The sequence below is a fragment of the Perca fluviatilis genome, chromosome 4, assembly GCF_010015445.1.
Source record: "Perca fluviatilis chromosome 4, GENO_Pfluv_1.0, whole genome shotgun sequence".
In the NCBI taxonomy this organism is placed as follows: Eukaryota; Metazoa; Chordata; class Actinopteri; order Perciformes; family Percidae; genus Perca; species Perca fluviatilis.
Window position 1 is genome coordinate 11,570,192 of NC_053115.1, and position 19,426 is coordinate 11,589,617.

The window sequence follows — 19,426 nt, forward strand, 5'->3', positions numbered from 1 at the left end:
TGATGGTGAAAACTTAAACATATGTCAAATTGTCACACAGAAACTACTAATAAGGCAATAAAAAAAGGTTATACCAGGTTCTGTTTCTCCGCACTACTGGCAATAATTTACTTTTCTCAATGTGGAATTAAATCCATCTAGTAAATATTTAATGAGTGAGGTGAATGAAAAGCCTACTAATGCAAAAAGAACCAGAAGTGCTGCATTTTCTTGCAATTTCATTTCACTCCATTCACAAAAACAGGGAACGTGCAAAGCTGTATATGAAGTACAAGTGCTGGCAGAGAGAAAAAGGCAGCCAGAGCGCGAACATATGTGTCTACATTTTGCCTAACAGTCAGCACAACTCCTTCTCTCCCCTCTCTGCACCAGCTGACCTTTGACCTGTGCTGTCAGTCCCGTAACCCTGTCCTGTCTCCTGTGCTACAGATCTGATAGGGTCACGGGAATGACGAGAGCGACCAGGCCACTAATGGCACCGTATGGCTAACATCACTTTTAATTAGCATGACAGCCTCACTGCCAGCCGCGCCCTCCTCCTTCTCCTGCGGGTGCCATGGCAACAGGCCAACGCCGCGTTACTGGGTTGACAGGGTTAAGTGTAGACACCTTGGTGGTTTTGGATGTAACAGCTAGGACAAAATGAACATTCGGGAAAGAAAAAGTTACAACACAGAACCACCTATTACTCCGCGGCTTCACGGGCAAATTTAAGAATGGTATGTTCTGTCTGAATACAACAAGGTTGTAAATTATAAATCAAGGCTGACATGTCACTACCATATTTCTAAACCCATTCTGGGGAAAGCTGTCATGGCTGGCGAGAGCTACACAGCATTCTGTTGTCCTGGCTGTCAAAACATCAAAGTCACATTTCTTAGTTTCCTTCTTAGTGAGGGGGCAGAGAGAAAACTAAATCAGCTGGGACTGCGCTGCAGAACTCAGCAAATGGAGCATTTGCGTACAAATGACAGCTACATAGTCACAAATAGAATATTGAGGACACCTCCAGCTGTGACGAGCGTCCCCAATTTTTCCTCCTCCTAAATTGTATTTCCTCTGCTTCCAGATGAATTCAACATAAAATAGAGAGTGTGACTCGTGTAGCATCACTAAAGGCCCAGATCTTTCTGTGTAGCTATAATAGTGCAGTGCCAGCATCACACCGGCTGTTGTTAGGAGTCTTTTTTCTCATTCTGAATAAAATCAAATTATTGGTTCCCATGATATTACTTAAGAAGCAATGAGGCAACCTGTTTACAGTTAAAACAAAGGGAACTCTTTGTCATTTCCAATTGACTGAACCTAGAACTCAAGAGAAATCGAGGAGCGATGATTGTTTACTGCTGTTGCACAGGTAATACTTTTTTCAGAATATACTAGCTCAGTTATTAAATGGGAGTTAAGTTCCACCCGAGGCACCCGCCATGATTCAGAATTTCCCAGAAAGCAGTAAACATAACTTAATCAGTGGGAGCGTCACATGATGCGCTTTCATCTGTGGAAGACTTTTTTAGAAGATGCAGTATGGCCCACCCACTTCAAGCTATTATTGTGATTATTAGTGAAATTAAGTTGTTCCACATAAACTCAGCTACTGCCAGATTTACATGGACTGCACTTAAGTACTAAGAATAGCAGTACCAAACACAGCAGGAGCCTGTTTGCAATGGGTAAGTGGTGTTTAACTAGTGGAGTTTTTGCTGAAACAGAGGCCTGTGAGAGAGTTCCAGTGTTGTGCTTAGCACTCAGTGTCACATCAATATTGGACACAGACAAGCATGGGAGTGGAAAGTCTCAGAAACAAGGAGCCAGAGAGTGAGTTGTGGGAGTGAAGAGATGAAGACAGAGATAGTGTCAACGTACTGCTCGGCACTGATGTATTGGTCCTCCTGAGGGTTGCAGGTCACCTTTCCGATGCGGACTCCACTCTGGATGTCTTTGAACTGCAGACCCAGGTTCTCACCCGTGATGGTCAGCATGGTTCCTCCCTGCCTGGGCCCCGTCTCCGGAGACAACTGGTTGGAAGAACAAATTAGAGAGGACATACACTATGTTAGCCACAACAACATATTGGACAATACATTTTTACCCAAAGCAGTACATCGTAGAATATATATTGTATGTCAGCATGAATGACAGTTTACTTAAGTCATTATGGTCATCTCCCATTCTCAATGAACCAAATACTTGCTACCTCATTAAGTGAGATGAAAAATGACCTTGAATCCATTAACTCCACCTCAACTCAGTCAAACATTCACAACCTGCCAACTCGCACACTTAACCTGGACCCACCCATCAAGCCTTCACTTACATCTCTCATTTAACCTTGTGACGATTTATCTACTGAACACAATTACTGCGCACAGCGACCTCTGCTCCCTGTCTTTTCACTAGAGGTCTGTGAAAGGTGTGCGGAGGTGCTAATGGCTACCCGAGGCTAGCCCAGTCACTAATCACAGTCCCATTCATCCAGCCCACGACACAGACAATGGTCCCTTTGGTAATCAGTCAATACTACCATAATTAGGGCTAAAGCTAATTGGATTAGAACCTAGTGGGGGTCATTTGTCGCAGTGGGGTGGGAGGAGGGTGAAGGGGATGAGACGCTGGCGGTTGGGTGTGGGGCTATGGGTAAGGTCACACTTTGACCTGGCTTGCCATAAAGGGAGGATACAATGGACGATCACTGATTAAGCTCCCATCAGTCCGACATTTCCCCTGTAAGTGCGAAGCCCCATGTGAACTGCATTCGAACACGCATTCACCTATGATTTTCTGTTTTATGTAGATAATACAGTAAGAGGTAATAGATAGCACACAACAGCTGGCAAATCCACTGGCAGCAGAAATTCTCCCTATGAGATTTAAAACCTGTTAAAGAAAAAGAACGACATTTAAGGAAATACGTCATTTTGGTTTCTTGTTGTTACATGAAAAGTTCGATACCATCACGCTACGCCCTGCTACGTCCTGCTACGCCCTGCAGTGCCCTGCTACACCATGTACTACTACAACTACTATTACTAGTCATAGTTCCATTATCTTTATTGTGACTATTATCGCCACTGTTCATCGCACCCCCAACCGGCATCGTCAGACACCGCCTACCAAGAGCCTGGGTCTGTCCGAGGTTTCTCCCTAAAAGGACATTTTTCCTTGCCACTGTCGCACTAAATGCTTGCTCTTGGAGGAATTACTGGAATTGTTGGGTCTTTGTAAATTATAGAGTGTGGTCTAGACCTACTCTATCTGTAAGTGTCTTAGGATAACTCTTGTTTTGATTTGATACTATAAATAAAATTGAATTGAATGTACAGGTAATATAAAGCTACCGCGAGGAGCTGGTTAACTTGGCCTTCAAGCATGTGTGTAAACATGACTAACTTGACCTTATGTTTACTGCTCAGACATCAGATAATAAGGTATCAATCTTCTTTTCTATCCTGCTGGAAGAAAGTGAAAATATCGAAACAATATTGAACTATTCTTTTGAGTGTATCTACTTTCTCGCATATAAATCAGATCCACTCTCTCAACCTGCTCTCTACAACTCTTTTTCTCCACCTGGTATCCTGACAATGATCCCCAGTTTGACATCATTATAGAAATGGTGGCGGGTTAGTAAGAGCCACAGGTGTTCAGGACACCACTAACAGAAACACACAATGGGAACAAAGCCCAGTGTCATTCAGGCCAGAACTGAAATGCCACAGTGATATAATTAAGGAGTGTTTTTCATCTTACGCCAGCTAGGCTTCTGATGAACATCCATCCTCCTTCCGTCGCCCTTTCCCTTTTCCTCTCCGGACTTGTGTCTTTTTAATTCACTCTCTGTCTCTTTCTCAGTGTGCCTGAATGCATATATTTTAGCGGGAGACAAAAGAGTGAGTGGCACATAGTAGTGCCCCAGTCAGAATCTTCAGATATGGTAATCAAATCTCTCTTGCTCTATAAGCACTGGCTTATCAAAACACACACACAAGATGTTACATCCACAACTAAACAACGCAAACAAAAAGCCCTTCTTGATAAAAGCCACCAGCCTAAACACTCGCTCTATTCTCTGCTCACTGTCGCGCCGTTCCACACCCATTCAAATTCCCTTTTTTCCCTCTTCGTCTCCGACTTGTCCCGTTGTGTCGGAGGCTTTGTTTGAGGACTATTGTGGCCGGCTGAGCAGCAGTGCACAGATAGCATCTGCTAGTTATAGGAAAAGGAGGAGGAAGGGGGGGAGCAGGGGACGCAGAGAGAGATGATATGAACATGGCGTAAGGTTTCTGAAGTTTATCTGTGATGTGAAAGACTCTCAAAAATGAAAAGTCACACACAAACCAATGGAGTTAATGAAGTGAGTGATGACAGGGATAAAACAGGGAAATGTTACTATGTGGAAAAAATTATAGGATTGAAGATGTAAATCCTTACAAACATAAAGAACAAAACTGAAGTCAAAATACTATGTGGGCCAATTATATTACTGCTGCTGAAATGTTTAGATGGTAAGATCATTATAAAAAGTAAATAATCTCAATTTAGACATGGGAAGGGTAAGAAGGAAAGGAAGGGAAAGTAAAAAGGATCAAGGGGTTGAAAGGGAAAAAAAAAGCTTGAAAGTGGGAATGAGGGACAGAAAATACAAGGAAGAAAAGAAAGTGACAAGAAAATAGAGGTAAAGAGATCTGGCAAAGGCCAATATTGCAGCTTAACAATACATGAGGGGAAAATCATTGGACTTTGGCAAGTACACAAGCTGTTAAACTGGACAAAGGCATGCACACTCAAACTATTCCATGCTATGCCAGGAAGATTACAGAACGCACATACACAAAAAAACACTTTCTCATATACAAAAGATTGCAAAAAGGCAAAAACCCACATAGCACAGAAGTGTGCCACATGCTTGAACACTAAAAATGCACACACCCACACATGCACACACAAACACGCTGGTCTGGCTTGTGTTGCTTTAATTGGTTTCTAAGGGCTAGCTGTAATGCTCTTCCTGTCCCCTAGGAGAATGCAGGCAGAAGATGATGGATGATGGAGGGCCAGGCAGCATCCAAGGCCAGTACTAGGACACTGCTGCACTACACTGGGAGACAGACAGTGTGTGTGTGTGTGTGTGTGTGCATATGTGTGTGTGTGTGTGTGTGTGCGTGCATGCGTGTCACTGTCTGTGAATGTGATTTTGAGGAGACCATACAAGTCATGCATTGTAAGTTGTAGCTTATTTTGTTTCCAAATGTTAAACATTTTACATCTGAATACAGGCTCCTCAGACTTCTCTTCCAGACTTCTCAGAATGTGTTTGCCTGTGGTAGTTACGAGTTTTCTGCTTGTGCGAGTGTGTTTGTGGATGCTTTTACACACACACACACACACACACACACACACACACACACACACACACACACACACACACGCACACACACGACACACACACAAACTGTGTGTTTGCTTGCTGTGAAAGGAGAACTAATTAATCTTAGTGCACAATGTCAGTGCACTTTAACAGTCAAATTCTTGGTCTAAAACCAAATCATTTAGAGCCTAAAACATCAACTGCTGTGTTTGGAGAACAGTACTTAGGTGCCAGAGTCATTAGTGGAACGGTACCCAACTGCACAATATTGAACAACGTTGAATGGGCAATAGCACACTTGGAAATGAAACCAAATGGGTTCAATGCTTGCTGCTCTGAAAGCTTTGGATAGCTGTGTTTATGTGTATAATATGTATCTAAGTGTGTGTGTGTGTGTGTGTGTGTGTGTGTGTGTGTGTGTGTGTGTGTGTGTGTGTGTGCGCTTGCGGTCACACTCTCCAGTGACGTTTCTTTCCCGGTCAAACACATTCTCCAGTCCAAATGAAATTAGCGGCTAATCCGCTAGCTAATGGCCACACAGCAGCTAGCATGCTGCTAAAACCAACAAAGCAGCCTGAAAAAAATGAAGTGGAGTAATATTCAATTTGTGTGGTGGTTGCGATGCTCTTTGGGAGAACTTGAAGATGAAATGGCAGAAGAAAAGGGAGAGATTTTCTTTGTCGCCTACGGATGTTCTTTTGGCATTAAATGTCACACTGTAAATGTCAAAGGTGGTGAAGAGAGGTTGGCAGCAGAGGGGCTCGGTGATAACGCCTCCTCTACTGCTTCTCTCTTCCTCTATTCTTCTTCTGTCTCTTTCCTGTTCTCAAACCTGCAGTACGTTTCTCCTCCTGCTGTTTTTGAAGCTCTTCTACGCCTGATTTTTGACTGCCACCAACATCTTGCCCCGAGGCCAGGATTTACCTCTCAATATGCATGCAAGAGCACATGCTTGCACGCACACACGCCTTCCCACCCCTTCATACCCCCCCCCCATCTCTCTCGTACATACAAAACCCAATTGCCTCTGTACGCTTGTTTCAAAGAGATAACTGAAGCGAGCAAGAAGAGAGAGAGAGAGCATTAGCGAACAGATTTATCTATGTGCCAGTGCCCCAATTATCCAATATCTCCATTACGCATTCAGAGAGACGAACCCGTGTCACACAGTAAATGTACTGAGGGCTCCAGCCGTACAAGTCTGCATCGTTGAAATGGGAATGCATTATAAACCATATACATATATTTCACACTCATTTAAATAGAGAGAAATGGCACTCGTTTTGACTGAGATGATGATTCGTCTTATTTGAGATAACATTTTATTCAAAGGGAAAAAAGGAGCGTTAAAAGCTCGAGGAGGACTGATGGAAAGGAAAAGAAGGGAAGAAAGCAGAAGGCCAAATGAGAACAAGCAAAAGGGTTGAACGCCAAGACACGTCTCACACAGCGGTGCATGGCTTTCAAACCAGGCTGTGTGTGTTCCTGAGAGCGTGCACGTGCGTGTCAGTCCCAGTGGTGAGCTGTAGGAACGGTGACCCAGGTCAGTCAGACGAGGACCACCGCCACGGTTACCGGTGGCAACAGATGGGTAGGCCATGGTGTTTAGACGCCTTACCTCCCCCAGCCTGTCAGATGCGCTCATAGTGGGACACAATTAGCACACTTCCACGTTCTGTTTCTTTGTCACCCTCCTGCGCAGACACACTCCAGACAACCACGCTCTCTGCCTCCTCAAGTGTGTGTGTGTGTGTGTGTGTGTGTGTGTGTGTGTGTGTGTGTGTGTGTGTGTGTGTGTGTGTAGAGCTATCATCTCTAATCATGTCACTGTGTTCAGTCTTGGTGTGTGTGAACTGCCTCCTCCTGGCTGGCCCATCTGTGTTGTGGTTGCAGTCATGATGATGGCTTCTAAGCTGTCTATCCTCCCTGCAGCCTCCCGTCCTACGATGTCCCCTTCACTTGCTGAGGCCAAACAATGATGCAGCACAGGTAAGAATGTCTAATCTCTTCTTTTGGAAAACTTACTTTTACTAATGAGCTGACTTTGGCAATCCTGTGATTTGCGCCAAACAGGCATGTCTTCAGTTTCAAAGTCTGCCAAACAAGAGGTAATCACAACCCTGTTACAAAGGGCATACTGTCACTTCAACCCCTCTTCCCTTCTGGCCCCTGCCCTGAAAAAAACCTGACTTGTTTGTTGTTTAGGAGGTCAAGTTGCTGGGCAACGCACACCGCATAGCAGCTGAAGTGTCTGCTTTAACTTCAGCAGTGGTAAGAAAAAGAGGTTTTCTTTAACTTGGCTTTAGCAGCTCCATGCAATGTTGATTTTACAGTGGGCTGTTCCCTGGCCTCACAGACCTTGGGGTGTTAATGCGTGCGGCAATGGCATCAGTTAGAATGTTTGACCAAAAAGGATACACTTCATGAGGTTTTACTTTATTTATGTAGTGAGCTGGCAAATGTGTGTGTGTGTATATATATATATATATATATATATATATATATATATATATATATATACACACATACATACACTGTATATACACATTTCTGCTAGTTTATTTTTACCTTATATTTATACCTTGGATGAAAATAGTAATATAGCTTTGTTTAATTTGTTTGTTGTACACTAACTGCTTTAGGGTGTATGTTGTTGCATGTACAAGACGTGCACTCAAAGAGATGCAAGTATGTGCTTGCAAGTACATATGTGCAGTTAGGAACGTGTTACCCTGCTGAGCTTCAGGAGCACACTGAGCTGCTATATGGTGTGAGCATGTGTTGTTACTATGACGGCTTACCTTGGTGATCTTCGGGTGTGCACAGCGGCTGTTTCCTGTGGTGGCATGCATCCAAGTGTTCTCTGGAGGAGTACACTCCTGCCTCAGGGAGCATTTCTTCTCCTGTACGCACCAGCCGCATTCAAACCTGGGGTTTGCCTTCAGACACATCCCACAGCTCTCCCTCAGGGCATAGCACTTATACAGGTGGGCTGGTGAGGAGAAGAAAATTAGGTTATAATAAAGTATTATTATGTGGCATGAGGCTGGGGGGAGAATATAGTTACCTCACCATCAACATAGTTTGTGTTGAATTATTACAGTGCAAGCTAGACAAGTAAACAAACAACCTGAGTGGTAGAACAGTTCAACCAAATACCTTGATTTTAAGTTTCTCAACTTCCACACAAAAATTCAAAAACTTCTTCAATGTCGCTGAGACTAAGTTGAGTTAAGGCACTATTTCCCAAAGGGATGGGAAATCTTTTTTCACCCTCTCTGCTATTCCATCCCCAAATCCCATTGGTCATGGAGCAGCTTTAAAGCAACCCTGTACCAATTACTGGCTAATAAAACGACTCCTCTCTAATTACATTAACATATCAGTATTTAAGACAAGTGAGCATCGCTCACACTCCACCAGATGATTATCATGATTGAGAAATAGGAAGGGGGCTGGCAGTGAAGAGAGATAGACCGAGAGAGGGGGAGACATCTTGGAGCTCTAGGTCGCCTCCGGTTGCTCTTCGGGAGATTTACACTTGAGATAACACACAACGCATAGACACTGATGCATGCCGCTGATATTATGTACTGTCAATACTACTGCATCTAACAGATGCTATTTAGCAACACTTTGTCTCTGGAAGAACCATGGACTGTCAACGCATTCTATGTTGCCTCTATGAATATAAACACCCCATTATTGTGGATTACAGTGGGGTCCCTATGTTCATACACATACGTCCGGTATCAGTCAGAGCCAGCAGCCTGAGATATATGTGAAATCTGAGACTTCAACAGCTTGCTTGGTACATTTAGCCTACATCAATAAATGGAACAAAGTGACTCTGTGGTGTTACCTTACAATACTGACAAAATGGCAGTGATCACAGATTTCAGAGACGTAACCTCTTCTAATCTGAAATACTACAAATAAATCCCTGTTCCTTACTGCATCTTTCACCATCAAAGAATAACAAACAGGACCAGACAATGCAGCTCCCTCTGTTGCACAAAACTCCTTGTGCATGTCATCAACAGGCCATATCGAACCCAGTGGTAGCTGCAGATGATGTTACTTTGCCTCACAGCATGAGAATAATGTTACAGACCCCTGCTGTGCTGTACAGGCCACAATAATTATGGAGACAGCAATATAAAGACTGTCCTACTAGTAATTATATCCAACAGACATGATCTCATTGTCTTCTCCCACAGTAGTGCACTGAGTACGTGTATGCGTTTAATCATTAGACTCATGGTCCTTTGTCTGGAGGGTGAAGCGTGATTATACATTAGTGTGCACACTATATAATACTGTTTTATAAGTGGGTATACGTTGACATTTTTTTTTACCAAATAAAAAATGTTAGAATGTGCATTGTGGAGCTGAAAAATGAGTTGCAATGATGCAATGTTTTTTTGTTGTTGCCCATTTTATACCTAACTAAGGCATTTTGCACCGTCTGTGTGTATTCATCCATGAGCCATGCATGCTAAATAAGGACTGAATTATGAGCTCAATGTCTAACACCACTACCGGCCTAACAAATAGTTGAAATATATCTATAACAATAACACTGTTTCCAAGGTCAAGAATGAACTGTAAAGCTCAGTAACAACCTTTCTCTGTTGGTGATTATCATTGACAGAAAATCAATTATTAATCAATCTTCAAATGTGGGGAAAGTAACCTTGAGCTGCATTCTGAACCAACATTGTGATGGATGAATCTTACCTAGCTTTTTTCCTGTCAGTGTAAAATCAGATTTTGAAATGTGCTAAAAAGCTCTAGTTTTCCTAGGTAGATCCCCAACTTTTTTTTTTTTCAACAGATTAAAATGTAATCCTCCATTGCAGAGAGGATGTGTGTGTCTAAATGTATAACTTTAACACTGGTTTATCAGTCATTTGACTCCTCACTTTACTACTGTGACCTGCTACCACTACTTATTTGCTACCTATTAGCAATGACAAGAGTCTTGTGGGGTAAAATCAAAATCAGAGCCTTGCACATGACGCGACCGCGCACACTACACACGCACGCACGCACACACACACACACACACACACACACACACACACACACACACACACACACACACACACACACACACACACACACACACACACACACACACACACACACACACACACACACACACACACACACACACACACACACACACACACACACACACACACACACACACACACACACACACACACACACACACACACACACAGAGTATATAACAGAGTTTGAGCCCTTTACAGACCAAGAATATCAACTGCAAATAGTGGACTGGCCGATGGATTTTGGTCACAATATAAATAATTTACTATGCAGTTAGAGCTGGTTTTTCAGAGTCACAAAACTTCCAGCAGGTTTCGGATTCTATTTCTTTGAGATGCTTTATCCGCCATGACTTGACTCAGCTGAAGATAATAAAAAAAAAACTGACACAACTGACAAATCACCACCACTTCGGAAATGGGATCGATTGTCTATACTGTAATTTCTGTTGTTAAAGGTGATACATGTTAAAGGTTAGGACACATGAAGAGAGATAAGAATACGTTTATACTGGATGGCACTCTCTACTCCTCCCCAGTCTTTTGTATAGTAATATAATTTGCTCATGCAGATTAATATCTCCTTGAGGCAATAATGTACGACACCACATTAACTCACCTTGGATGTTGTAGGGGTTGTCGATGACAAAGTTTCCGTTCCAAACTACAGACAAATCCACTGGCAGGTCACTGATGTCATTGCCCTCGTAGGTATACTGAAATACAAAACAACAACATCCAGATTAGCATTCATAGTCACATGTCGCTACCTAAATCAACAAATTGTTTATACCAATAACATCGCTGTAAGACATTCAATGTCTTTTAATAACATTTAAAATTAGTAAAAGAGAAAAAAATGATTTGCCAATAACAAAAGCAAGCTCAGTTCAGCTAGTGGCTGGTAGTAATGTCATCCCCTGCGGTGCTCACATAGTTGAAGGGCCATAAAAATGAATGATGAGAGACAGGCTATATTGTGATTTTAACACGCAGCACATCCGCCGCTGCCTGGCAGAGCACAGAGTTGATTAAGAGATTGGAATCCCCATCACTGTATGACTCATTCCATTCCAGTGATGAATGAAAAGCCTAATATATCTCCAACAATAATATTCTCATCTAATTTCATTTTCGCATCCTGAACTAATAAGAGTTTAAATGTAATTGACTCGTTGTCTGCATTATCAGTTTTATGGAATCGCTTTAAATGACAACAAGCTTCAAAAGCGGCGTGATGTGATGGCGGTGTGTGAACTGAAGGAGTAACAGAGAAAGAGCTCCTGTGAGACCTCTCTTAACCTCCGAACAAATACATTATCAATGACTGTTATCAAATTAAATGCAGCTTTAGAAGTAACATCGCCTCCCCAATCCCCCATCACCTATTTTGCATTATTAACTACCCCATTCATTAGTTCATTGACACAACATAAAACAGATGCTAGATTGCAAGAGTGTGTGAGCTGGTAAGACGTGAGATAGGCCATGTTAACCTAATGCCTCTGTCAGTCAAAGGGTACCCAGTCCCTCTCACTACCACTGGAATGGTCACTATCTTCGATAGCCTCGGGCTAAGAGATAGCAGGACTATTCTCTTCAAGTGAAGTGGTGATAAAATCCCATGTGAAAGCCCCAAGCCTGAGGATATAAGGCCCTCACAGATTGAATCTAACTACAACTTGGCCACTATGTGATATCACCCACTCCAATGTGATTCTGTGAGATTTATCTGTAATAATAGTGAACTGGAATGTATTTGAGGGGGAAAGCACCAAGAAATGTGCGTAGAGAAGATAAGAAAATGAGAGGACACAGCAATGTCACATTGTGTGAATGGCTGATTTATTCATTCTTCACTTTTTGCGATTGGATGGTTTACATTCAGTGGGCCCTGAAGGCAGAGATGCTGATATCCAAATGAAGGAAGAGATCTCAATATATCTCAAAAGAACTACTCCTTTGCTCTTTGAGTTCATTTTAAGGGGAATTTCTCTTTAAAATGTTTTCAGGCACATTTTGGGGCTCTAATTTATTTAGTAGCCATGAACTATTGAAGAGGAAACTTTTACCCCGGAGTAGCTCCACCTGGGAGCTGGCCTGCAGAACACCCAACAAGAAAACTTTTACAGAAAGAGAGATGGAGGGAGAGAGACAGACAGACAGAGAGAGAGAGAGAGCAAGGTATACAGCACCACTGCACTATAATTAGATCTTCATAGAGCTGACACAATTAGATGAATTAACAATTAGACTAATTGATTAGTTGAGCGACAGAAGGATAATTGGCAACTATATTGATAGTCAATTAATCTTTTAAGCTATTTTTCAATCAAAAATAGTGAAAAGCTCTCAGGTTTCATCTTCTCAAATGGGAGAATTTGCTGCTTCTCTTTGATATATACAGTACATTAGTAAACTTAAATACCTTTGGATTTTGGTCAGACAAAACAATTTGTTTTTACGATTAATTGAAAAAATACTCAGATTTATTTATTTTAACTCAGTTGCAGCCCTAAATCATCATGAGTATTTTGTAAGAGAGATGTATCTTCTCCTTAAATGCCAGTGGAAATGATATCTTAGGACAAACAACATGCCATGTATGCTAAAGCTACTGTGGTGGGGTCATGTAGAAAGGGAAAAGTAATGTTGAGTTTAGCAAAAAAAAATTAAAAAAATCTGAAAAGCAACAATGAGTGCAGAAAAGTGCAGAAATAAAAGGGGAGAAAAGCTACAAGTGATGGTTAAAAGACGGGAAAGCGTGTGGAATGACTGTTGGGTCGAAGAGACAGAGGTGGAATGAGCTGGGACAAGTGGAGTGCAGGAAGCAAAACAATGAAAAGATGGTGGAAAGAAGAATGAAGGAAGTGGGTAGGGAGAGGTTGAGAGAGGATGATTCAGCAACAAGGGTGAAGGAGAAAAAGCGAGGGCAAGATGGATAGAGAGAGGTGATTGTGTGTTATTCTGTGGACACCATTCATTTACACATGGAATAAGAGGCTGGGGCTGGCCTATAAGCGCCTGAGCTGGTGGGGGCTAAAGTGAAATTGGCATTTTCAATTTGTTCCCTGACATGTCTGCCTTGGTCTTTTCACACATTCCTCTGCCTCACTCTCTCTCGCAATCCTCCTTTCCATCCCCTCCTTTTTCTCTCTCTCTCCCTCTCTCTCTCTCTCTCTCTCTCTCTCCCTCCCTCTCATTATTCCTTCCCTTTACCTCTTTACAAACCTCCTCCCCCATCAATCTCAGTCAGACTTTCTCTCCCCTACCTCCATCCCCCAGAACGCCCACAGTCAAACAAGGAAATATGGAGCAGATTCCTTTATCGCATATACCAAACATGTCCAGAGAAACACATGTGCACACTGTACTATAAATATACATTCTGCACACAGGACAGTTTCCAAGAGACGGATGCCAGCGAATGCATCAAAGACGGATCGCATAGTCAATACAGGAAATAAAAAATGATAAATAAAACCACATGAAAGCACAGGAAGATAAGGCACTCACACAACAACACATATTTTGGAGGACAGCTATTATTTGTCTCGGCTGAAGTCCGAGCATATGAACTTCTTCAATCTTTCCCTCCCTCCTCCCCTCTCCCCCAGGAGACCACCCAGTCTGCCTGGGAACAAGAGCACTTCTTCACCGGGTAGAGATGGAGAGAACATATGACTGTGTTTGAGTGTGTGTGTGTATATGCATGCGAGACAATGAGAGAAAAGAGAAGGACATGCACTGGACACTGCACTGAGAACATGTGGAAAGAGTCAAAGAAAAGCAGCAAGAAGGAGATGAAGAGAAAAAGTGAGGGGCGTTATCCAGCTAAGGGCAGGATCACATTTTGCAACTGTTCAAGCCGCTGAAGAGGTTTCACAGTTTTGCAACTATTCTCTTGACAATCAGGCTGGCTTGGCCATTAGAACATAGGAACACTAGACAACACAAAGGCTTCGCACAGAAACAGCACAGTGGCCCAAAACCAGTGTTGTAATGTACTTAAGTAGAATTTTCACGTACATATGTACTTTACTTAGTTATTCATATTTCCGGAAACTTTTACTCCACTACATTTCCTAAATAAAATGTATACTTTTACTCCCCTACATTTCCCCTAAGCATCTTAGTTACTCGTTACTACTAAATTAAATCAGAAGAAATGTGTTAGACTGGAAAAAAGCAGGTTTGTCGAATCATTACTCCTAGATTGCAAGTTAATGGATGCTCCATTCCAGGTGGTGACGTAATGCCTGTTTGCTGCCAAGCGAAAAAAAGAGAAAAAGAAAAAGAAAAAAACCATAGGCCAAAACTAAAAAAGAAGAGGAGGAAGCATAATAACTGATAGTGTCAGGGAAGCAGGCCTGCTGCAGGCTCTGCCACCAACATAACCGACGATGACCACCCCAACGACAACGGTGAACGGGGGGAGGATGAAGATAACGTTACAAACCTTTGGCCACAAAGTTCATAATCATAAGTTGTTTTTTTTTACTTCCAATACTTACGTACATTTAATATCAGAAGATTACTTTTGATACTTAGGTACAGTAAATATTAGCTACTTTAAGACTTTTACTCAAGTAATATTCTAAAAAGTGACTAACTTCTACCTAAGCTATTTTCTGGGAAGATACTTGTACTTTTACTCAAGGATTGCTTTCAAGTACTTTATACAAGGCTGTTCAAAGCTGGAAGTGGTCAAACCCAAAACAGCAGCAGCAATAAAGCTCCATTAAGCTATATTTTATATAGACATTGAATCAAGTGACTGCTCGTGAAGAGAAAAGGTTGCTTATTGTTTTGGTTGGCCAGAATGACAAAATCCAAACTATGCCAGCTCATATACAATGTGGGACAGCCTCTCCTAGGACAGGACGCCACTCAAGCCAAAACCAGAGCTAAAAGTTCCTCAGGTGGCAACTCACAAGACAAGACACTGAAATATTATTTGGGCATCTATGGATATTTGGTCAAAAGACATGCAGTTAATGAATATGTACAGTATTGAATGTGTTGTTGGGTTTTCCACAACATATAAGTCTTTAATCATCCTGTCTCAACCTCAAACAACAGGAGCTTAAGGACAATTTTCTTCACACAATTCACTGCCAAATATGTGGTAAGTTGTATATTGTATCCATTTCTCTATTTCAGTGTCGTTAACTATGTCTTTTCTTGTTGCCCTGTTATATCCCCTCGGGAAGAGGCTACAGTAAAGGACATGGGGTCAAGCTTCCTTCCACATCCCTCCCTGCTTCTCTGTTGACCGGCCAATCAGAGCATGGCCTGATCCCCTCTGGATCACACGAGACGGGCCAATTCCGCTGATAGAGAAATAGATGATAGATGTGTGTGGACCTCTTAACCCCTGCTTTACACCCTGACAAGTCCCCTCTCTGAAACGCTGCACCACACAAACTGGAGGTGTGGAGGTGCTGACAGCTAAAACAACACTGCCTGCCCTCTATCCTTTAAAATTTATTTATTTTTTTTAAATCTGGGCACACAGATAACTCTTATATATCATATATAGAGGTTTACTCTATAGCGGCAGGCCCGGGTTCGACTCCGACCTGCGGCCCTTTGCTGCATGTCATTCTCCCCTCTCTCTCCCCTTTCATGTCTTCAGCTGTCCTGTCGAATAAAGGCCTAAAAATGCCCAAAAAATAATCTTTAAAATAAAAATCCATGTTACAGGTATGTGTTTGCACATCCATCCTCAAAGGGGGAAGATGTATGTTCAGGGGGAAATGGATCTGCTTGATTATGTACATTCTCTCAACAACAACAACAACAACATGAATATTTAATTAGGGAGAGGTGTGTATGTGCGTGTATGTGTGTTTAATGGGCTCTAGAGGGTGGGGGAGGCATAGGAAAGGTTAGGTTATGTTCCAAACTCATCTCCTCTCATTGCACCAAAGGCTTATTAAACTTTCATACTGAACCACCATGTTGCACAATGCACAGTTCAGGGAATACACACATGCAGCTTGGTACATGGTTTATTCACAGCACAGCAGATTCCAATATGAAATGCAAACATTAAGCAGGTTACTCTCAAATGGGCATGATTTACATGTGTGAAGAGGAGAGAAATATGTAAATAGAGCCACAAAAATCACTATGTTCTATATTTGGTGATTTAATCCCAATATTTGAAACAGTATAGAATGATGGTAACACCCCTTTCGTCTACAGCCTTTGACCCGAGGAGACACAGAAGGCCCAAAAACAGACTGAAGGTGAGTGGAAAGACAAAAAGAAGAGTTTGTTGATGATAAGCATTCTTCTTAATTTATTTACAGACAATACACAGACAATTACAAAATACTAAAGAAAGAGAGAGTAGACACAGATGAGAAGAGTGTTAATAAGTAAAATACAGAATTGACACTTCAGAGAAGAGTGTTAGATAAATAAATAAGAGTCCAGGAAAAACAGTGAAATGGGAAGAGGGAGACCAAGTAAATCACAAAAGTGTGAAATAATAATGGTAAGAATAAAGGCATAAAAATAAGTGGAGAGATGTCGGCCCCACAACATTCTCTCAACAGAAAACTGCAGATGCAAACCAGCTGGATCTCTGTCAGTGAAAACTGACAGAGATCCAGGAGGGGAGTAGAGGATAGATGGCTGGAGAACGAGGGGTGAGGGAGGGCAGGTATGAAGTAACAACAAGTACCTTCTGTGAGGGTCACAGCCTGATAATTAGTCATTTTGAAGGCGTGTGCAAGCTAAACGGCTAAAAATACCAAATTAGCCCAGGGCAAGCCCATACCTGGGATAGAACAGGTTACTCTCTTCCTCTTTCCTCCGTCCCTAGCTTTCTTAAAGTGATGGTTTGGAGTAATTTCACCCTAGGGTCCTTTGCACCATGACCTCGAGCCAAACACCCCCGCAGAAGCTTTTTTGACCTGGGTCGAACATTGGGAGAGTTAGCGTAGAGTAGCGTTATCAGCTGAATAGCTTAGCGCAGGGGCTAATGGATCCAGTGATGTATCTCGTAAATGACCCCACTAATAATGCCCGAAATGATACCAAACTTCTACACTAGTACATATAGGTTATGCACTCATAAAACGATGGATTGGAAAGTTTGTAAGTACACCAGAAGTTTATGTAAATAACACTTGCCTGCTGGCTTCTGCTCTCTGCTGTTGTTGTTGTTGCTGCTGCCGGCAGTTAGACGAGTGCTTAGGGCCGTCTACAAATTACAACACCGAAAAGAGATGCAACAAAAATATTTATTAATTTAATGATTAAATAAGGTAATGTCTCCAAACTTACCTCAATTATAACTTGTCTCCTGCTAGTTATACTACAGCACTTACTTTAAAAAAAAAGTTAAATTAATAAATATTTTTGTTCTTTTCGGTGTTGTAATTTGTAGACGGCCCTAAGCACTCTTACTGCCCGTTAGGCAGCAGCAGCAGCAGCAGCAGCAGCAGCAGCAGCAGAGACGAGAAGCCAACAGGCAAGTGTTATTTACATACACTTCTGGTATACTTACAAACTTTCCAATCCATCGTTTTATGAGTACATAACCTATATGTACTAGTGTAGAAGTTTGGTATCATTTCGGGCATTATTAGTGGGGTCATTTACGAGATACATCACTGGATCCATTAGCCTCTGCGCTAAGCTATTCAGCTGATATCGCTACTCTACGCTAACTCTCCCAATGTTCGACCCAGGTGAAAAAAGCTTCTGGGGGGGTGTTTGGCTCGAGGTCATGGTGCAAAGGACCCTAGGGTGAAATTACTCCGAACCATCACTTTAAGGTGACAACGTTGGTTTAAAAAATTCGGACCTTACAGAACACATCTTTCTTTTAAATAGTTTTGTGACGCAGTTTTAACAGAAGTCGGGACAGTGCAAAAGCAAAGTAGAGGACACAGACGGAACGTTGGCCCATGTTAAACATGTTTTGCCGGTCTACAGCAAACACAACAGCACTCTTTTAGACACACACAAATACACACACAAAACTTCCAGGCAGATATGGCCTCCTAATCAAGGATCAAGTAGTAATCCTTCCTATAGCTTAGCGTGTGTGTATGTGTGTATGTACTGTATGTGTGAGGTCAGGCGGTGTGGAATCAGCCCCGGCTCATAATGGGGGCCTGTTAGCCAGTGCTAATCGCTAACGCTAACAGGATTGGAGGATATGGCCGGACCCAGTTACCCAGCTTATCTCTTGGACACACACACAAGCACACACATGTGCATACACGCTCGCACACTTACTTTCTTCAATGATGGAAAGAAAAAGCGAGAGAGGGGAGGGGGAGAAAAGTGCTGGCTTGAGGGAAAAATAATGCTGCCATAGCCAGTGTTTCTTATTTTCCAGCCTATGCATTAAGCTAGTGTAAGCTTACTAGACTTGTCCCCAGACAAAAGTCTGATTTCTGGTCGTTTGCAGAAACGACCATATTTTCAATAGCCTCACCCTTCTCAGCCCATTCTTCTGGTGGCCATTTTTCTCTAGCAAATTCCACCGTTTTTTTTTTTGTTTTTTTTTGCACCAACACCTACTGTACATGCAACACACATGCAAACGAGGAGAAATTAAAGGATTGTCACTGATATCTCTTTCACATCAATGACCCGGGTCGGACCAGAGTTATCCACCCTGTGTTCAACCCTTTTTTTTGTCAATTCAAACCAAGCCTGTCAACACAGGTTGATCCCTGGTCATGACAATTCAGATACGATCTGGGTCACAACCCGGGAGCGATGCATACCAATTACCTCACGTGCTGGAAATGGGTGGGTGGGTGGGGGGGGGGGTTTACTGTCATAATAAGAGAACAGCTAATGTCACATACTCCTGTCGAGCTGTACACCACCAGAACTAGTGTTTTGTACTTGAATTCCTCATTGTATTGCAGGCTGCAAAGATGTTGAGCTGCAAGCTCAGGCATATGAGAGAGAGAGAGAGAGAGAGAGAGAGAGAGAGAGAGAGAGA

The 19,426-nt window shown here is 42.3% G+C and overlaps 1 protein-coding gene across 1 annotated transcript in view; it reads right to left on the reverse strand.

Moving 5' to 3' along the window:
• Positions 1 to 19,426, reverse strand: part of LOC120557709 (plexin-A1-like) — a 207,587-nt gene that overhangs the window by 38,789 nt on the left and 149,372 nt on the right. Inside the window, exons 12-14 of the mRNA XM_039798261.1 lie at positions 11,066 to 11,162; positions 8,170 to 8,360; positions 1,867 to 2,018 (exon numbers count right to left, since the gene is read on the reverse strand). Of these exons, the coding sequence (XP_039654195.1) occupies positions 1,867 to 2,018; positions 8,170 to 8,360; positions 11,066 to 11,162 (440 nt within the window). The remainder of the gene's footprint in view (positions 1 to 1,866; positions 2,019 to 8,169; positions 8,361 to 11,065; positions 11,163 to 19,426) is intronic.